Source organism: Oncorhynchus masou, chromosome 32, assembly GCF_036934945.1.
Source record: "Oncorhynchus masou masou isolate Uvic2021 chromosome 32, UVic_Omas_1.1, whole genome shotgun sequence".
NCBI lineage: Eukaryota > Metazoa > Chordata > Actinopteri > Salmoniformes > Salmonidae > Oncorhynchus > Oncorhynchus masou.
The window spans coordinates 4,802,505-4,824,886 of record NC_088243.1 but is presented as its reverse complement, the minus strand read 5'-3'; the positions used below and the strand labels follow the sequence as shown (position 1 = coordinate 4,824,886).

At 43.2% G+C, this 22,382-nt stretch overlaps 1 protein-coding gene across 1 annotated transcript; it reads left to right on the top strand.

Moving 5' to 3' along the window:
* The first annotated feature begins 1,559 nt into the window (after window positions 1-1,559).
* On the top strand, window positions 1,560-19,327 carry LOC135525490 (protein salvador homolog 1-like). The gene is made up of 5 exons (XM_064953162.1): window positions 1,560-2,059; window positions 2,596-3,108; window positions 11,081-11,351; window positions 11,927-12,082; window positions 15,456-19,327. The coding sequence occupies exons 1-5, from the start codon at window positions 1,966-1,968 to the stop codon at window positions 15,676-15,678; spliced, it is 1,257 nt and encodes a 418-aa protein (XP_064809234.1). The 5' UTR covers window positions 1,560-1,965; the 3' UTR covers window positions 15,679-19,327.
* Window positions 19,328-22,382: the final 3,055 nt, after the last annotated feature.

The window sequence follows — 22,382 nt, the reverse complement described above, 5'->3', positions numbered from 1 at the left end:
TGTGCCCTACCTCCAGTGCCCTAGCATTTCGCTACAATCGTAATAACATCTGCTCACCATGTGTATGTGACCAATAAAATTTGATTTATTACCTATCAACTGGTCCTAATGTAGCAGACAGGTGTGTGTGCGAGACAGGTGTGTGCGAGACAGGTGTGTGCGAGACAGGTGTGTGCGAGACAGGTGTGTGCGAGACAGGTGTGTGCGAGACAGGTGTGTGCGAGACAGGTGTGTGCGAGACAGGTGTGTGCTGAACATGTGTGTGCTAGACAGGTGTAAGCTGAACATGGATGGAACCATGTGTGTACTACAGCATTACACTACCATTCCACCTACTGGCATACCCAAGGCCCAATACTTGTACACTACAGCATTATCATCTACTCTGAGCGATATACTACAAAGCAGGATCAATGAGTTCGCCGTCTAACTTTGATAAGCAACCAGAAATAACTGTTGATTTTATGGTTGATTTAAAAAAAAAAAAGATAAACCTAGAAATGTATTTATTTGTTTGTTAAATAAATGAGACCATGTCCATTTTCAAGCTCATCTTTATTACAAAATAAAACGTTATATCAGAATATTTAGGCAACTTAGCTATCTGACACTTTGATCCTGCTTTGTAGTGGACCTCTCTGGTCCTGTTCTCACCCGTCCAACACCCGTCCAACACCCGTCCAACACCAGCACTTGCTTTACCACCGTCAGTGAAGTATTACCCCAGCATCTTCTTAGTCTTTTAAAGTATGAAAACATTGATGATGTTTTTATTTGAATTATGACATTTAGAAACGTTTCAAAGTGATGTTTTTTTTTATAGTGGAAAACTCGTGCTTACATAGCAGCTTCCATGCATATCAAAATAACTTTTAATTTAATCTCCAGTTTTGGAGCATTTTAATGAATTCTCATCGTACCAGCTACAGGACAGCTCTGAGGGTTATTCTGACATTCACTTATTGTCAATTATGTACATATTTACGCATTGTATGTCACATACCTACCTCTAGAATACAGTACATTTTTGTTTTAAGGTTTTTCATTCATCTTTCAATACAACATTAGGAAAAATGTTGCATATAACTTATTTGTATCCAATAATAATTGTTTTGTCTCAAAGAATGTTAAGTTGATCACAAAAGTTGTCACTGACAATGAGTGATTTTTTTTTATTTATTACCATGATACTAAACCACTGTACCAGAGAACATTCCTGATAATGAACGACAGCCCATTGTCATATGGGATGCGAGGATATTTGTAGGTATTTATTCAGTTGGGCCATCCCTTCAAAACAGACTTTGACAATAGGCTACGTGGGATGGTGCAGTGGTCTATTTGGCTACAAACAAGTGCTATCCTACAAACTACAAAAAAAAAAAATAATAATAATAAAATATACGTTTATTTTTGTTTAAAAAAATAAATAAAAAATACCCCCCTTTACCTCCCTATTTTTACCCCCCCCCTTTTTTTTTTTCTCCCTGTTGTATTTTAAACTGTGAGCATATGTAGCTACAGTATGACTTCACTGTGGTATTCCCATCCCACAACCCTCCGCGGGCTGGAATGAAGTGAGGAGGCGGTGAGCAGTTTGTGTGGAGCTGATGACATGGGCTGGAGAACTCCACTGAATGGAAAAGCTACTTCGACTTCAACTGGCTTACAGACGAAAAACAGTGATTTAACTGGGCGAAAATAGTTTACTTCAGCAAAACTGGCTAGAGTTATTTGATACAAGCAATCGTTCTGTTTTAGCTGATTGTCTAAATTGCCAGAAAAATAGCACAAGGTATGCGTAAGTTAACTAACGTTAGCCAAGTCTGTAGTTTAATTAGCCTAGCTAGCTAGCTAACTTTAGTTAGCTAAAATGTACACACTACAGATTGGAAGGGACGCTCGTAGTTTTTGGGGAACTTTCCACGAGTTTATTACATTGCATTGATGTCTCCTTTTTGAGTTATGCTTTCAAGAAAGAAAAGTAAAAGCGAGGCGTCGAAACCAGCGGAAGTTCACGGGAAATATGTGAAGAAGGAGACTTCACCAGTCCTGAGAAGTAAGTTGGTTGGCTGACTAGCTACCTAGGTTAGCAGTGTCTCTTCGTTCACTTTTTACAAGTCGCGAGTTTTTGGTCATATGTTGATACCCAATCATAAGAAGTTTGATAAACGTAATATTTAATAGTTACTGTGTCTAATGCATGTCTAACTAGTAGCTAGCTTGCCAGCGTTTGCCAAAGTTGATATATTTGCGGCTAACTAGTTAGCTAGCTCTGGTCCCAAGCGCTATTCAGCTAACTTGTTAGCTAGCTCTGGTCCCGAACGTTACATTAATACATCCATTGTTGATTTCCAAACATGTTTTTGTTGAGTGAAAGGCTTTAGTTACTAACTAAAGATGTTGGTAGAGCGCGGACGAGTCCGTACTCTAATCTGAATGCTCAGAATGTAGAGACAGATTCCCAGGATCTTTGTGTCAATGATACGATTCAGTGGATTGGTAAATTATTGTAGAATACCCAACTTTTTCAAGCTTGTAGTCCGTCTCCCCTCCCTAATGTTTTTGACACATACACCTGTTGGTCTGTTTCAGATCTCATGCCCTCATTCATCCGACATGGACCCACTATTCCCAGACGCACCGAGGTCCCTCTGCCGGAGCCTGGTCCCTCAGCGTACCCTGTGGGAACCAGCCCTGAACCTGTGGTGGTCCGCAACAAGAGCTTCCTGCGCGCCCCTGTGCAGAGACCACCCCACGAGGTGGCTCGGAGGGAGAGCCATAGGATGTCAGCCCCTCCGTACCTACCACGTAGCCTGGGGGATATAACCCACGAGTACGGAGGCTCCTCACAGTCCTTCCTCACGGACGTGAGCGCCGTGGCTGAGAACGGCGATGCTGGACGCTACTACTACCCCCCGCCTCCGGAACCTTACTACGACAGCCAGCAGCAGCAGAGACGGCCTCAGCCCAGGCCCCAGCAGCCCAGAGCACCTGAACGCTTCCATGAGGACTATAGATACTATGAACACAACGAACATCCGAACTTCCAAAGACTACCACCACCACAACAACACACTTCCCCGACCCCAAACAGACCGCCAACAGGTAAGCATAAAGTGGTGGTTTCCCCGGACATAAATTAATCTTAGTCCTGGATTACATTTAAAAAAAAAAAAAAAATTAAATACATCTAAACTATCCCAGAAACCACCCCAAATTAGTCTTACCTAATACTTAAAAAAAAAAAAATGTTATCAGTTGAATCATTTCAATTGGATACAATATGATGAGGGGGAAAAGAAGAAACCCGCACACTGCTCTTGCTAGTATCACTGCTCATTATTAAGCTTTACGTATCGGCCTTAGTCAGAGCTTTTTTCTTTTTTGTCTTTGAAAAGCTCTGACGAAGGCCTTGAGGATGATACGTAAAGCTTAAAGAGCAGTGATACCAGCCAGAGCAGTGTGCGGGTTTCTTTTTTTTTCCCTCTCTCAATTTATTCAACTGTTACCCTACACCTTTTTTGAAATTTGATACATATTTAATAAAGGAGCATAATAAAGCTATGACTCAGCGTTGTAGTTTAGTCAACAAGAAGAAAATGATGATTGAGGCCTTAAATGCACATAGCAGTAAAAAGCCACATTTTCCCAGCTGAAAGACAATGGCCAGAGCTTAGCCATGAGGTTGCACAACAATTTAAGTCAAGTCATCATTTTAGTCAAAGGATAATGTAATTTGGGCTTGAAGTGACACATCTAACCTGCCCTCTACAAATCTGTGTGATTTCCTATGATTATGACATACAAATTATTTTAGGTTTTCGTTTTAGGACTGGGTTTTATTTTAATGTTTACCAACCTCCAGCACGGCCTTGTTTATTATTCAGAAACAATGCCGAGTAGGCTGCTCATTGGATGCGCCGAGTAGGCTGCTCATTGGATGCGCCGAGTAGGCTGCTCATTGGATGCGCCGAGTAGGCTGCTCATTGGATGCGCCGAGTAGGCTGCTCATTGGATGTGCCGAGTAGGCTGCTCATTGGATGTGCCGAGTAGGCTGCTCATTGGATGTGCCGAGTAGGCTGCTCATTGGATGTGCCGAGTAGACTAGTAACCGGCAGGGTAGCCTCGTTTAGAGCGTTGGACTAGTAACCGAAAGGTTGCAAGTTCAAATCCCCGAGCTGACAAGGTACGTCGTTCTGCCCCTGGACAGGCAGTTAACCCGCTGTTCCTAGGCCGTCATTGAAAATAAGAATTTGTTCTTTAACTGACTTGCCTGGTTAAATAAAGGTAAAATAAACATATTCAATGGTTAATTCCTGGACTGCCACTCTTCAGTATGAGCATGAATGCATTGGCCATGAAGCTATATTGTAACTAGTCGACACAGGTGTAGAAGTCTGTCTTTGCTGCTACCATTCTTCCGGGTACTCAGCTAGCAGATCCTTGTTTTTTTTGTTGTTTGGATAGAGCCTTAAGAGAAAGGGGTGGTGCCAGTTCAGTTAAACCTCACTGTTTTGGATCTTCAAAATGTAGTCTGGCTGCAAACTAGTAATTTGCAGACTGAGTGGGACCGCCCGCCCCAAGTCAAATACCTCAATCCCAGACTGCTTCATTTCAAATGTTTTACTTTACAAGTCTTTCTCTGTGTGTACAGTAATCCTTAAGAGTCTATTTGACGCGCCGTTGGCATCGTCTCAATACACCGCGTCTGCCTTTTCGTCTGTCTGCCTTTTCGTCTGTCTGCCTTTTCGTCTGTCTGCCTTTTTGTCTGTCTTCCCATCCGCAGTGTAAAATGGCAGAGCTTTTACGGCTCTGTTTGTCAGACCAGGAGACATTCTGAAAATTGGTCTTCTCACAAACATGTGTAATGTATACGACCCCCCCCCATAGGACCTGTCTGAAGTCGCAACCTTCGACGAGTCAACTTCTGTCTGTAGCCAAAACTGTTAAAACTAATATGACCCTACTGTGGGAAGGGGAGACTCTCACAAACACAATGGTGTTCTGTTTTTAAGGTAACCCGGTACCAGTTTTTTTTTAAATGTTTGGGAGTATGTTTAGTAGTTTTGTGCCAACACAACAACAAAAGTGGTTAAATATGTGTAAAATAATTGATGTTGTACCAGTCAAGTTTGGACACACCTACTCATCCAAGGGTTTTTCTTTATTTTTAGGATTTTCTACATTGTAGCATAATAGTGAAGACATCAAAACTATGAAATAACACATATGGAATCATGTAGTAACCAAAAAAGTGTGAAACAAATCAAAATATATTTTAGATGTGAGTTTTTTTTAAAGTAGCCACCCTTTGCCTTGATGACATCTTTGCACACTCTTGGCATTCTCTCAACCAGCTTCATGAGGTAGTCACCTGGAATGCATTTTAATTAACAGGTTTTCCTTTTTAATTTGTAATTTCTTTCCTCCTTAATGCGTTTGAGCCAATCAGTTGTCTTGTGACAAGACACATTTTGTTATTCTAAAATAAAAAATTTAATTGAGACAATACCCCATATTGACAAAGCGAAAACAGGTATTTGGACATTTTTGCAAAATTATATAAAAAAAAAAGATGCCTTATTTACATAAGTATTCAGACCCTTTGTAGTAATTCTCTAAATTGAGCTCAGGCACATCCTGTTTCCATTGATCATCCTTGGGATGTTTCTACAACTTGATTGGAGTCCACCTGTGGTCAATTTTTTTTATTGATTGAGCATAATTTGGAAAAGCACACACCTGTCTATATAATGTTCCACAGTTGACAGTGCATGTCAGACCAAAAACCAAGCCATGGGGTCGAAGTAATTGTCCGTAGAGCGCCGAGACATGACTGTGTCGAGGCACAGATCTGGGGAAGGGTACCAAAACATTTCTGCAGCATTGAAGGTCCCCAAGAACACCGTGGCCTCCATAATTTTTAAATGTAATAATGTTTGAACCACCAAGACTCTTCCTAGAGCTGAATGCCAGGCGTCACGTTTGGAGGAAACCTGGCACCATCCCTACGGGAAAGCGTGGTGGCAGCATCATGCTGTGGTGAAGTCTTGAGTGGTCCAGCCAGAGCCTGGACTTGAACCCGATCAAACGTCTCTCGAGAGACATTGAGAATATCTGTGCAGCAACACTCCCCATCCAACCTGACAGAGCTTGAGAGGATCTGCAGAGAAGAATGGGAGGAACTCCCCAAATACAGGTGTGCCAAGCTTGTAGCGTCACACCCAAGAAGACTTGGCTGTAATCGCTGCCAATTGTGCATCAGCAAAGTACTAAGTAGAAGCACAGTACTTGTGTAAAAGTTGATGTTTCTGGTTTTTTTTGTGTAAATTAGCCATTTCTAAAACAATTTTAGAATAAAGCTGTAACTTCCCAAAATGTGGAAATAGTCAAGGGGTCTGAATACTTTCCTGTAGTATGAATACTTTTTGACTCCAGAAAGTTTTCATACCGCTTAACTTATTCCACGTTGTGTTACAGCCTGAATTAAACATTTCTCACCCATCTACACACAATACCCCATAATGGCAGTGAAAATCTTTTTATTTTATTTTTTAGAATTGTTTGCACATTTTTATTTAAAGTGAAATGCAGAAATATCTCATTTACCTTAGTCAATACATGTTCGAAGCACCTTTGGCAGCGATTACAGCTGGGAGTCTTTCTGGGTAAATATCTAAGAGCTTTTCACACCTGGATTGTGCAACATTTGCCCATTTTAAAAAAAATGTTTAAAAAAATTAAACATTTTTTTGTTGAGAGTATTACATTAGTGCCTTGTTGCAAACAGTAAGCATTTTTTGTTGTTGTAATATTGGTATTCTGTACAGGCTTCTCTCATTTTACACTGTCAATTAGGTTAGTATTGTGGAGCAACTACACTGAACACATAAACTGTTAGGTTCTAGTAAAGCTCAAACCAATTTTTATTCATTGATTGGGCCATACAGCTGCACAGACAGACACAGTTCCACCAGTGGTAATATATATATATCACTAACTAACTAACTAACTGTTAGGTTCTAGTAAAGCTCAATATATATATATATATATATATATCCCAATTTGCAATTTGAGTGGCGTCCTCCTTCTCTCTAAACATTACATATTTATTACTAGGCTAGAAATTAAGTGACGCGGGCAATAAACTGTTCCTTCTCCCTTTAATGTGACCTGACCGGATCTCCATTCCTCACTAACCCACATCTCTCCACCCTTATCGGTGCCTGCCAACCATGGGATCATCTTTCCTTCACTCAGTACATTCCAGCTTAATTGCCTCCACCATATGCATTCCTCTTACCCATTCACTTCTGGTGTAGAATCCAGACTACGGCACTCAATATTTCAATAGGATACATGATTAATTTAACTTGCCTAGTTAAATAAAATAATAATTAACACTATTCCAAGGTTAGGAGTCAGAACTCAGTATCCATCAAAACTCTACATGTGAAGTGTTTGTCCGATGTTTCATGAGCTAAAATAAAACATCCCATAAATGTTTTTTACACACACAAAGCTTATTTCTCTGAAATGTTGAGCACACATTTGTTTACATCCCTGTTAGTGAGCATTTTTACTTTGCCAAGATATTCCATCCACCTGACAGGTGTGCTATATCAAGAAGCTGATTAAACAGCATGATCATTACATAGGTGCACCTTGCACTGGGGACAATAAGGCCACATTACAATGCCACAGATGTCTCAAGTTTTGAGAGAGCATGCAATTGGCTTTCTGACTGCAGGAATGTCCACCAGAGCTGTTGCCGGATAATTTAATGTTAATTTCTCTACCATAAGCCGCCTCAAGTCATTTTAGAGAATTTGTCAGTATGTCTAACCAACCGTATACCATGTGTATGGCGTCGTGTGGGCGAGCGGTTTGCTGATGTCAACGTTGTGAACAGAGTGCCCCATGGTGGGGTTATGGTATGAGCAGGAATAAACTACGGACAACAAACACAATTTCATTTTATTTACGTCAATTTGAATACACAGAGATACCGTGACGAGGTCCATTGTCGTGCCTTTCATCTGCTGCCATCACCTCATGATAATGCATGGCCCAATGTCGCAAGGATCTATACACAATTCCTGGAATCTGAAAATGTCCTAGTTCTTCCATGGCCTGCATTCTCACCATATCAGTCAACTTTACCCCCAGGCAGGATATAACCCCACCCACTTTGCCAAAGCACAGCCCCCACACCACTAGAGGGATATCTTCAACCACCAACTTACCATCCTGAGATAAGGCCGAGTATAGCCCACAAAGATCTCCGCCACGGCACAACCCAAGGAGTTGCACCAACCCAGACAGGAAGATCACGTCAGTGACTCAAGTGACGCACCCCTCCTGGGAACGGCATGAAAGAGCTCCAGTAAGCCAGTGACTCAGCCCCCATAATAGGGTTAGAGGCAGAGAATCCCATAGAGCATGTTTGGGATGCTCTGGATCGACGTGTACGACAGCATGTTCCAGTTCCTGCCAATATCCAGCAACTTCCCACAGCCATTGAAGAGGAGTGGGACAACATTCCACAGGCCACAATCAACAGCCTGATCAACTCTATGTGAAAGTAGATGTTGCGCCTCATGAGGCAAATGGTGTTCACACCAGAATGCTGACTGGTTTTCTGATCCACGCCCCTACCTTTTTTATGTTTTAAATTGACAGAATTCCTACATTTTCAGTCATTTTAAATGGTAAAGTCTAGTCCTTTTACACACAATACCAATGTTTCTAATCTGGAAGGTACATTTTTTTTTTAATGAAGTGTTCAATAGTTTCGCTGTGTATTTTGGATGGAATCGAGGCATGAGAATGTACCAGAGGCCACCAAAAATATTGATAGTTTGGAAAAATGTTTTGAAGGTCTGGCTGTCTACTTTTTCTAGGTGGCTGGCTACTCACAGTACTGTTACGAGTACAGATTGAAGCTTTTTGGTGATTTACTAGTTGTCCCAGTTAATTTCTCCTCTCAGACAATGCTCTGTAACAGACTGAACCAATGTGGACAGAGGAGTGTGTTTCTGTGGAACTCGTGCACATTCCAGTCCTTCACTCACGAGCTGGCTCAAAGCACGAATCGTGTTGTCGTCCATCACTCCCAGGCAGAATTGATCAGATTCCAGCTGCCAAATGTGCTGAAAATATCTACTCTCTTTTTTTTTTGATGCTACAGTTCTCATTTGAATTTAAATGGACAATTTTATTTGATTTAATTTCCATGTTAACGGACCACAATTTTAAAGTGTGTGCTGCAATATGTACCTTTGCTGAGTAACCTGACAATTTCCATAGATATTTGTGGTAATTCTCATTGAAATGTGCACTATTTCTTGGGTTCCCGTTTTTGTTAAGTTTAGTTTATTTGCGTCTTTTTACATTCGGTTTTATACACCAGCTGAAAATACAATGGTTTCAATTAGAGGTCAACCGATTTAGATTTTTCACCACCGATACCGATTATTGGAGGACCAAAAAAGACGATACCGATTTAATCGGCCGATTTTAAAAAATAATGATAAAAAAATCATAATTTATTTTAATTTTATTTGTAATAATGACAATTACAACAATACTGAATGAACACTTATTTTAACTTAATATAATGCATCAATAAATTAAATTTAACCTCAAGTAAATAATGAAACGTTCAATTTGGTTTAAATAATGCAAAAACAAAGTGTTGAAGAAAGTAAAAGTGTGATATGTAACAAAGCTAACGTTTAAGTTCCTTGCTCAGAACATGAGAACATATGAAAGCTGGTGGTTCCTTTTAACGTGAGTCTTCAATATTCCCAGGTAAGATGTTTCAGGTTGTAGTTATTATAAGATTTATAGGACTATTTCTCTCTATACCATTTGTATTTCATTAACCTTTGACGATTGGATGTTCTTATAGGCACTTTAGTATTGTCAGTATAGCTTCTGTCCCTCTCCTCGCTCCTCCCTGGGATCGAACCAGCAACACAACGACAACAGCCACCATCGAAGCAGCGTTACCCATGCAGAGCAAGGGAAACAACCACAGGCTCAGAGCGAGTGACGTTTAAAACGCTATTAGCGCTCAGCCCGCTAACTAGCCAGCCATTTCACTTCGGTTACACCAGCCTCATCTCGGGAGTTGATAGGCTTGATAGGCTTGATAGGCTTAATGCTTGACGCACAACGAAGAACTGCTGGAAAAACGCATGAAACGCACGTGCTGTTTGAATGAACGTTTACACGCCTGCTTCTGCCTACCACCGCTCAGTCAGATACTTAGATACTTGTATGCTCAGTCAGATTATATGCAACGCAGGACATGCTTGATAATATCGAGTAATATCATCAACCATGTGAAGTTAAGTAGTGATTATGATTGTTTTTTACAAGATAAGTTTAATGCTAGCTAGCAACTTACCTTGGCTTACTGCATTCGCGTAACAGGCAGTCTCCTTGTGGAGTGCAACGAGAGAGGGGCAGGTCGATATTGCATTGGACTAGTTAACTGTAAGGTTGCAAGATTAGATCCCCCGAGCTAACAAGGTGAAAATCTGTCGCCCTGCTCCTGAACAAGGCAGTTAACCCACCGTTCCTAGGCCGTCATTGAAAATAAGAATGTGTTCTTAAATTACTTGCCTAGGTGTATAAAAATAATTTAAAAATCTGCAAATTGGCACCCAAAAATACCGATTTCCGATTGTTATGAAAACTTGAAATCGGCCCTAATTAATCGGCCATTCCGATTAATCGGTCGACCTCTAGTTTTAATTATGTAAAATATATATATATATTTCTCAGCGGTGTGGATGGTACAATGATTCTCTCCACTATATACTTTGCTTGTTTTGTCACAAACTGAAATTAGGCAAACTATTAGAATTTTTAGCATAACACAGCTGATTCAAATAATTAAAGCTTGATGATGTTGGTTATTTGAATCGGCTGTGTAGTGCTAGGGCCTTAATGTGCATCCAGTGGGCCCCAGGACTGAGTTTGGGAAACCCTCCTATAGGTAATAGGGGGTCATTTGGGAGTGGGACACAGCCTAACTGTTCTGCTCTCCTCCTCTCTGGGTCCCCAGGTATTGGTCGAATGCAGGCTAAGTCTCTGGGGAACCTGTCCAGTCCGAGCGGCGAGGACCTCCCCCTGCCCCGTGGTTGGACGGTAGACTGGACCATCCGAGGCAGGAAGTACTACATCGACCACAACACCAACACCACCCACTGGTCCCACCCCCTGGAGAGAGAGGGTCTGCCCCCTGGCTGGGAGAAGGTGGAGTCAGCTGAGTTTGGGACCTACTACGTGGACCACCTCAACAAGAGGGCTCAGTATAGACACCCCTGTGCTCCTAGGTAGGCTGTAGAGACAGACATACTCCACCCCTGTGCTCCTAGGTAGACAGACAGACATAGCCTACCCCTGTGCTCCTAGGTAGACAGACAGACAGCCTACCCCTGTGCTCCTAGGTAGACAGACATAGCCCACCCCTGTGCTCCTAGGTAGGTAGACAGACAGACTCCGCCCACCCCTGTGCTCCTAGCTAGGTAGACAGACTCCGCCCACCCCTGTGCTCCTAGGTAGGTAGACAGACTCCGCCCACCCCTGTGCTCCTAGCTAGGTAGACAGACTCCGCCCACCCCTGTGCTCCTAGCTAGGTAGACAGACTCCGCCCACCCCTGTGCTCCTAGCTAGGTAGACAGACTCCGCCCACCCCTGTGCTCCTAGGTAGGTAGACAGACTCCGCCCACCCCTGTGCTCCTAGGTAGGTAGACAGACTCCGCCCACCCCTGTGCTCCTAGGTAGGGGAGGAAATGTATCTTCTTTGTTCATTTTTTTTTCAACCATTTTGTTTTTCACATGATGATAAACTCAACTCCTAGCCTTTGTCCATACTTACTGTCCAACCCCCCCTCTCCTTCTGCTCCAGCGTGCCTCGTTATGACCAGCCCCCTCCCCTGCCCCCTCCAGTAGTGTACCAGCCTCGCCCCTCGGAGAGGAACCATCCGGTACTGGTACCAGCCAACCCGTACCACACGGCAGAGATCCCTGACTGGCTACAGGTGTATGCCCGCGCCCCACTCAAGTGAGTGACGTCCACTTGGTTTTCCTCCCATATATCTGTGGCGATTTACCCCCGTACTTGTTTCCATGGCTGAGGCAGTGGGGAAAGCCTGGGGCTCGATACTGTACTCTCTCATAACTTAATAACTTGCATAAATACAGTACCTTGCGAAAGTATTCGGCCCCCTTGAACTTTGCGACCTTTTGCCACATTTCAGGCTTCAAACATAAAGATATAAAACTGTATTTTTTTGTGAAGAATCAACAAGTGGGACACAATCATGAAGTGGAACGACATTTATTGGATATTTCAAACTTTTAACAAATCAAAAATGGAAAAATTGGGCGTGCAAAATTATTCAGCCCCCTTAAGTTAATACTTTATAGCGCCACCTTTTGCTGCGATTACAGCTGTAAGTCGTTTGGGGTATGTCTCTATCAGTTTTGTACATCGAGAGACTGAAATCTTTTCCCATTCCTCTTTGCAAAACAGCTCGAGCTCAGTGAGGTTGGATGGAGAGCATTTGTGAACAGCAGTTTTCAGTTCTTTCCACAGATTCTCGATTGGATTCAGGTCTGGACTTTGACTTGGCCATTCTAACACCTGGATATGTTTATTTTTGAACCATTCCATTGTAGATTTTGCTTTATGTTTTGGATCATTGTCTTGTTGGAAGACAAATCTCCGTCCCAGTCTCAGGTCTTTTGCAGACTCCATCAGGTTTTCTTCCAGAATGGTCCTGTATTTGGCTCCATCCATCTTCCCATCAATTTTAACCATCTTCCCTGTCCCTGCTGAAGAAAAGCAGGCCCAAACCATGATGCTGTCACCACCATGTTTGACAGTGGGTATGGTGTGTTCAGGGTGATGAGCTGTGTTGCTTTTACGCCAAACATAACGTTTTGCATTGTTGCCAAAAAGTTCAATTTTGGTTTCATCTGACCAGAGCACCTTCTTCCACATTTTTGGTGTGTCTCCCAGGTGGCTTGGGGCAAACTTTAAACGACACTTTTTATGGATATCTTTAAGAAATTGCTTTCTTCTTGCCACTCTTCCATAAAGGCTAGATTTGTGCAATATACAACTGATTGTTGTCCTATGGACAGAGTCTCCCACCTCAGCTGTAGATCTCTGCAGTTCATCCAGAGTGATCATCGGCCTCTTGGCTGCATCTCTAATCAGTCTTCTCCTTGTATGAGCTGAAAGTTTAGAGGGACGGCCAGGTCTTGGTAGATTTGCAGTGGTCTGATACTCCTTCCATTTCAATATTATCGCTTGCACAGTGCTCCTTGGGATGTTTAAAGCTTGGGAAATCTTTTTGTATCCAAATCCGGCTTTAAACTTATTCACAACAGTATCTTGGACCTGCCTGGTGTGTTCCTTGTTCTTCATGATGCTCTCTGCGCTTTTAACGGACCTCTGAGACTATCACAGTGCAGGTGCATTTATACGGAGACTTGATTACACACAGGTGGATTGTATTTATCATCATTAGTCATTTAGGTCAACATTGGATCATTCAGAGATCCTCACTGCACTTCTGGAGAGAGTTTGCTGCACTGAAAGTAAAGGGGCTGAATAATTTTGCACGCCCAATTTTTCCGTTTTTGATTTGTTAAAAAAGTTTGAAATATCCAATAAATGTCGTTCCACTTCATGATTGTGTCCCACTTGTTGATTCTTCACAAAAAAATAGTTTTATATCTTTATGTTTGAAGCCTGAAATGTGGCAAAAGGTCGTAAAGTTCAAGGGGGCCGAATACTTTCGCAAGACACTGTATCCTGGAGCAGGTTTTCGTGTTTATTGATTTAGTGATATCTACATTAGAGGTTCTTGTCACCTTTTACCGTCACTGCGTTACTGTAAAAGGGATTTTACCGTCGCTGCGTTACTGTAAAAGGGATTTTAATAATGCTTGTTTAGAACCCAATGTATTATGATTACACTTCCCTGTGATGTGGACTTTAAGGATGTGGACAGGATGTTCAGGTATAAGGATATGGACAGACGGGATGTTCAGGTATAAGGATATGGAGAGACGGGATGTTCAGGTATAAGGATATGGACAGGATGTTCAGGTATAAGGATATGGACAGACGGGATGTTCAGGTATAAGGATATGGACAGACGGGATGTTCAGGTATAAGGATATGGACAGGATGTTCAGGTATAAGGATATGGACAGACGGGATGTTCAGGTATAAGGATATGGACAGGATGTTCAGGTATAAGGATATGGACAGACGGGATGTTCAGGTATAAGGATGTGGACAGACAGGATGTTCAGGTATAAGGATGTGGACAGACAGGATGTTCAGGTATAAGGATATGGACAGACAGGATGTTCAGGTATAAGGATATGGACAGACGGGATGTTCAGGTATAAGGATATGGACAGACAGGATGTTCAGGATGTTCAGGATGATATGGACAGGATGTTCAGGTATAAGGATATGGACAGACAGGATGTTCAGGTATAAGGATATGGACAGACAGGATGTTCAGGTATAAGGATGTGGACAGACAGGATGTTCAGGTATAAGGATATGGACAGACAGGATGTTCAGGTATAAGGATATGGACAGGATGTTCAGGTATAAGGATGTGGACAGACAGGATGTTCAGGTATAAGGATATGGACAGGATGTTCAGGTATAAGGATGTGGACAGACAGGATGTTCAGGTATAAGGATATGGACAGGATCAGGTGGATAGACAGGATGTTCAGGTATAAGGATATATGGACAGGATGTTCAGGTATAAGGTTATGGACAGACAGGATGTTCAGGTATAAGGATATGGACAGGATGTTCAGGTTTATATGTTCAGGGATATGGACAGACAGGATGTTCAGGTATAAGGATATGGACAGACAGGATGTTCAGGTATAAGGATATGGACAGGATGTTCAGGTATAAGGATATGGACAGACAGGATGTTCAGGTATAAGGATATGGACAGACAGGATGTTCAGGTATAAGGATATGGACAGACGGGATGTTCAGGTATAAGGATATGGAGAGACGGGATGTTCAGGTATAAGGATGTGGACAGACAGGATGTTCAGGTATAAGGATATGGACGGACAGGATGTTCAGGTTTAAGGATGTGGACAGGATGTTCAGGTATAAGGATATGGACAGACAGGATGTTCAGGTATAAGGTTATGGACAGACAGGATGTTCAGGTATAAGGATATGGACAGACGGGATGTTCAGGTTTAAGGATGTGGACGGGATGTTCAGGTATAAGGATATGGAGAGACGGGATGTTCAGGTATAAGGATGTGGACAGACAGGATGTTCAGGTATAAGGATATGGAGAGACGGGATGTTCAGGTATAAGGATATGGACAGACAGGATGTTCAGGTGCTCACCTCTCTCTTCCACCAGGTATGACCACATCCTGAAGTGGGAGCTGTTCCAGCTGGTGGATCTGGACACTTACCAGGGCATGTTGAAGCTGCTCTTCATGAAGGAACTGGAGCGCATCGTCAAGTCCTACGAGGCCTACCGTCAGGCCCTGCTGTCTGAGGTGGACCAAAGGAAACCGAGGCAGCAGTGGTACACTCAGACCCAGCAGCAGTCGGGCAAGAACTTCACAGGGAACATGTGAACTGGGTCGTAAATTCACGAGGAAGCAAACGGGGGGGTGGGGGGGGGAGAAAACGAAGATGGACCTACCTGAATTTGTCCAATAATAAACCAGTTGGTTGTTGCTAAACAGTTTGCTACGGTGTGCACTAATGAATACAACCCCGAATTGACTGGACGGAGGAATGGACTCTGTGCTAGCTCAACATTGGACTTCAAGGACTCTCATTCTACACTGTTCATACAAAGTTCAGCCCTGGTGAACCGTTGTCCCACCCCTCGGAGGTTATTACTACAGCACAGAGATCTCCTCCTCCTGAGGTTATTACTACAGCAGAGATCTCCTCATGAGGTTATTACTACAGCACAGAGATCTCCTCATGAGGTTATTACTACAGCACAGAGATCTCCTCCTCATGAGGTTATTACTACAGCACAGAGATCTCCTGAGGTTATTACTACAGCACAGAGATCTCCTCCTCATGAGGTTATTACTACAGCACAGAGATCTCCTGAGGTTATTACTACAGCACAGAGATCTCCTCCTCATGAGGTTATTACTACAGCACAGAGATCTCCTCATGAGGTTATTACTACAGCACAGAGATCTCCTCCTCATGAGGTTATTACTACAGCACAGAGATCTCCTCATGAGGTTATTACTACAGCACAGAGATCTCCTCATGAGGTTATTACTACAGCACAGAGATCTCCTCATGAGGTTATTACTACAGCACAGAGATCTCCTCATGAGGTTATTACTACAGCACAGAGATCTCCTCATGAGGTTATTACTACAGCACAGAGATCTCCTCCTCATGAGGTTATTACTACAGCACAGAGATCTCCTCATGAGGTTATTACTACAGCACAGAGATCTCCTCATGAGGTTATTACTACAGCACAGAGATCTCCTCCACCTGAGGTTTGTGTCCCCCCCCCCTTGAGGGACGGACAGCAGTAGGTTTCCTCTGTCCTCCTCCGAGGGTTTGTCCTTGTCCCCTGGGGTTTGTAGGGAGGGACGGGGGCGGCGGTAGGTTTCTACAGTCCTCCTCCGAGGGTTTGTCCTTGTCCCCTGGGGTTTGTAGGGAGGGACGGGGGCGGCGGTAGGTTTCTACAGTCCTCCTCTGGCTCTGTTTTTTAAAGGCAGGAAGATTACAGGCTGACAGATCTGCTTGTTTGAATGTCCATAAATGACTATAATAAGATGGCAGGTTGAGATTGTGCCTTTTCATCAATGGCAGCGCTTGTTATATTTTTTTTTTGCTTTGTAAATTTATATTAAAACAACTCCATTTAAGGAGAGCAGGACCAGCAGTGTTGCCTTAGGAACTCGTTTCCATATGAATTCTGCTTCATAAATGTTTTTGTAATTGTATCTCGCCCCATTAAACAGAAAGGATATTATTGAACTTTTTAACAATTTAATGTGATATATATATATATATATATATATAGTAATTGTCATCAATACTTCCTTTTGTTGACACAATCCTCTAAAACATATATATATATATATGTAGTAATTGTCTTACGGAATAATTTGAAGTTCTGGTATGGAATAGGTTTTCATGAAGACCTGACGCTTTGTAGGATACACTACAGCGCTGCGTGTCAGGAACTTGGCTCTGTGCATCACTATACATCATAATTAATGAATTAAATCACAATATCCTTATTATAATATGACCTGTGTATTATAGAAACACATAAGCTACTGGAAACATATCTAAAGCCCAAATTACACCCTATTCCCTATGAGCCCTGGTCAAAAGTAGTGCACTACATAGGGTTGTATTTCCCCGGTACTCCAGTACCCTCAACAGTACACCAACCCCGGTCCTCCAGTACCCTCAACAGTACACCAACCCCGGTCCTCCAGTACCCTCAACAGTACACCAACCCCGGTCCTCCAGTACCCTCAACAGTACACCAACCCCGGTCCTCCAGTACCCTCAACAGTACGCCAACCCTGGTCCTCCGAGGACCCTCAACAGTACGCCAACCCTGGTCCTCCAGTACCCTCAACAGTACGCCAACCCCGGTCCTCCAGTACCCTCAACAGTACACCAACCCCGGTCCTCCAGTACCCTCAACAGTACACCAACCCCGGTCCTCCAGTACCCTCAACAGTACACCAACCCCGGTCCTCCAGTACCCTCAACAGTACACCAACCCCGGTCCTCCAGTACCCTCAACAGTACACCAACCCCGGTTCTCCAGTACCCTCAACAGTACGCCAACCCCGGTCCTCCAGTACCCTCAACAGTACGCCAACCCCGGTCCTCCAGTACCCTCAACAGTACGCCAACCCCGGTCCTCCAGTACCCTCAACAGTACGCCAACCCCGGTCCTCCAGTACCCTCAACAGTACACCAACCCTGGTCCTTCGAGGACCCCTCAACAGTACACCAACCCTGGTCCTTCGAGGACCCCCCAACAGTACACCAACCCTGGTCCTTCGAGGACCCCCCAACAGTACACCAACCCTGGTCCTCCAGTACCCTCAACAGTACACCAACCCTGGTCCTTCGAGGACCCCCCAACAGTACACCAACCCTGGTCCTCCAGTACCCTCAACAGTACACCAACCCTGGTCCTTCGAGAACCCCAACAGTACACCAACCCTGGTCCTTCGAGAACCCCCCAACAGTACACCAACCCTGGTCCTTCGAGGACCCCCCAACAGTACACCAACCCTGGGTACACCATAGGATGCCATTTGGGGCACTGCCTATATAACACTAATGGTTCAGGTGTCCCATGATACCTTAGCTTTGCCAAAACAAACATCTGAAGTGCATTTCCTGAATGTGTCTGGATCCCAAATGGCACCCTATTCCCTATATAGTGCACTACTTTAGACCTATGGGCTCTGGTCAAACGTATTGCACTATATAGGGAATAGGGTGCCGTTTGGGAAGTCGCCTCTGATAATTGGTTATTTTCCGGATGTGTGTTTTGTAATGCCTTATGTTGTGATGGTGACTGTTCTGGGAGAGACCACAGCTACCAAGCTATGCAGTAACTGCTAGTTACGACCCATCTGTTCTTAATGATGTCACCATACAGCTAGTTACGACCCATCTGTTCTTAATGATGTCACCATACAGCTAGTTACGACCCATCTGTTCTTAATGATGTCACCATACAGCTAGTTACGACCCATCTGTTCTTAATGATGTCACCATACAGCTAGTTACGACCCATCTGTTCAGAATGATGTCACCATACAGCTAGTTACGACCCATCTGTTCTTAATGATGTCGCCATACAGCTAGTTACGACCCATCTGTTCAGAATGATGTCGCCATACAGCTCGTTACGACCCATCTGTTCTTTAATGATGTCGCCATACAGCGACCCAGCTAGTTACGACCCATCTGTTCTTAATGATGTCGCCATACAGATGATGCTTAACCTCCATGGAGTGCAGATGCAGGACAAAAGCAATAGTTTGCTGCGAAAACAATTTCTCAAGCCTGTGGAAAAGGAAGAGGGAGACTAAACAGTTAGTCTTTTTCCTCCAACCAATGCCTGTTTTTCATTCAAAACCCCAAACTATGCACTCAAGTAATACACAATCCTCTTATGTACAGTCAATTTCTTTAATCTGTAATTGTAACTATTGTCTTTTGAAAAAGCAACTATCAATAAATTATTTAAACCTATTGAGTTTTTTAAAATTCTTGTTTCATATTTGTAACACCATTCAGGCAGAAACGTACAAAACTTGACCAACATCGTTTCTTTAACAAGTCGACACCGGGGTGGTGTTCGGGGGGGGCACTAGTGGGGGGCTAGTGAGCGCGGGGGGCTAGAGAGCGTGGGGGAACTAGTGAGCGGGGGGGGGGCTAGTGAGCGTTTAGTATTGAGTGCAGTCTACTGGTAGCCTCAGTCCGTTTTCTTTCCGTTTGGTTCCTAATGAACGACGACATAGATGGAAGTGATGTTCTCCTTTTTAGATATTAGATCACTGTATGTTAAAGATCGATGACGCTGAAGCCTTTGTAGTGAATGTTACATTATACTGTAGTGTGGAAGACGACGAACAAATCACCGTGCTGCTATGTATTTGTCTGTGTGATCCCAAATGGCTTCCTCATCCCTATATGGTGCAGTATTTCTGACCAGAGAAGTAGTGCACTATATAGGGGAAAGGGGGTTCCATTCGGGACTCGGAACTCTGTTACAATACAAACCTCTTATAACCATGACAACAACCTGACATGTAAATTAACATTGAACATTTTTGGGGGGGCCATTTTGTTCTATGGCTTTGATCCATGATCCTTAAAATGTATTAATATACAGTACCAGTGGACACACCTACTCATTCAAGGGTTTTTATTTTTTACTATTTTCTACATTTGTAGAAGAATAGTTTTGATGTCTTCACTATGAAATAACACATGGAATCATGTAGTAGCCAAAAAAAAAGCATTAAACAAATGTTTATATTTGAGATACTTCAAAGTAGCCACTCTTTGCCTTGACAGCTTTGCACTCTTGGCATTCTCTCAACCAGCTTCATGAGGTAGTCACCTGGAATGCATTTCAATTAACAGGTATGCCTTGTTGAAAGGTAATTTGTCGAATTTCCTTCCTTAATGCGTTTGAGCCAATTGGTTGTTGTGACAAGGTAGGGGTGGTATACAGAAGATAGCCCTATTTGGTTAAAAAAACTAGTCCATATTATGGCAAGAACAGCTCAAATAAGCAAAGGGAAACGACAGTCCATCATTACTTTAAGACATGAAGGTCAGTCAATCCTGAAAATGTCAAGAACTTTGAATGTTTCTTAATTAAAGTGCAGTCGCAAAAACCATCAAGTGCCATGATGAAACTGGCTCTCACGAGGATCGCTATAGGAAGAGAAGCCCCAGAGTTACCTGGCTGTCACGAGGATCGCTATAGGAAGGGAAGCCCCAGAGTTACCTGGCTGTCACGAGGATCGCTATAGGAAGGGAAGCCCCAGAGTTACCTGGCTGTCACGAGGATCGCTATAGGAAGGGAAGCCCCAGAGTTACCTGGCTGTCACGAGGATCGCTATAGGAAGGGAAGCCCCAGAGTTACCTGGCTGTCACGAGGATCGCTATAGGAAGGGAAGCCCCAGAGTTACCTGGCTGTCACGAGGATCGCTATAGGAAGGGAAGCCCCAGAGTTACCTGGCTGTCACAAGGATCGCTATAGGAAGGGAAGCCCCAGAGTTATCTGGCTGTCACGAGGATTGCTATAGGAAGGGAAGCCCCAGAGTTACCTGGCTGTCATGAGGACCGCCACAGGAAAGGAAGACCCAGAGTTACCTGGCTCTCATGAGGATCGCTATAGGAAGGGAAGACCCAGAGTTACCTCTGCTACAGAGGATAAGTTCATTAGAGTTACCTGGCTGTCACGAGGATCGCTATAGGAAGGGAAGACCCAGAGTTACCTCTGCTACAGAGGATAAGTTCATTAGAGTTACCTGGCTGTCATGAGGACCACTATAGGAAAGGAAGACCCAGAGTTACCTCTGCCACAGAGGATAAGTTCATTAGAGTTACCTGGCTGTCATGAGGACCGCCACAGGAAAGGAAGACCCAGAGTTACCTCTGCTTCAGAGGATAAGTTCATTAGAGTTAACTGCACCTGAGATTGCAACCCAAGTAAATGCTTCATAGAGTTCAAGTAACACACATCTCAACATCGAGTGAATCAGGCCTTCGTGGTCGAATTGCTGCAAATGAATCACTACTAAAAGAACAAATTGACTTTCTTGGGCCATGAAACATGAGCAATGGACATTAGACTGGTGGAAATCTGTCCTTTTCGTCCGAGTACGTGAACGGATCTCTGCATGTGTGGTTCCCACCATGAAGCATGGAGGAGGAGGTGTGATGGTGCTTTGCGCGACTATCATTTATTTTTCAGCAGGACACCTCCAGGCTGTGTAAGGGCTATTTGACCAAGAAGGAGAGTGATGGAGTGCTGCATCAGATGTCCTAGCCTCCACAATCACCTGACCTCAACCCAATTGAGATGGTTTGGTATGAGTTGGACCAGAGTGAAGGAAAAGGAGCCAAGAAGTGCTCAGCATATGTGGGAACTCATTCAAGACTGTTGGAAAAGCATTCCAGGTGAAGCTGGTTGAGAGAATGCCAAGAGTGTGCGAAGTTATCAAAGGCAAAGGGTAGCTACTTTGAAGAATCTAAAATCTATTTTGATTTGTTTAACACTTTTTTTGGTTACTACATGATTCCATAGTTTGTCTTCACAATTATTCTACAATGTAGAAAATAGTAAAAATAAAAATCCTTGAGTAAGTAGGTGTCCAAACGTTTGACTAGTACTGTACATATTGTTTTCTCATAAAATTCTACGCAATACAATCTACAAATGTAACAGTCCACTGACATATTGTTTTCAAACCTGAAAAGCATTTTCCGACCAATAACACAACCACTGGTTAACAGGCCCAAGTCGTTTGGGAGACGGCGGTTGAGCTCATCAGAAAGGTGTACTACCCAACAGGATCACAGAGTTAGCCCGCTAAATTGCCAAAACATTTTGAAATTATTATTATTAAAGAAATATGAGCTGTAAATGAGCATGATCTAATGGACTAAATCAAAACAGGTTTAGCTTTCTTAAAAGATGTGCTCCGGTACTTTGGCGACTAAGTATTATTATTTTTTACTTCCCGCTGAATAAGTCAATGTATAATTTATACTTGCAGAATAACTTTTA

Coding starts and splice junctions, on each gene's coding strand:
- LOC135525490 (XM_064953162.1), top strand. CDS start 1,966: ATGCTTTCAAGAAAGAAAAGTAAAAGCGAGGCGTCGAAACCAGCGGAA. Junction 11,352..11,926: donor AGACACCCCTGTGCTCCTAG/GTAGGCTGTAGA, acceptor CTTCTGCTCCAG/CGTGCCTCGTTATGACCAGC. Junction 12,083..15,455: donor TATGCCCGCGCCCCACTCAA/GTGAGTGACGTC, acceptor CTCTTCCACCAG/GTATGACCACATCCTGAAGT.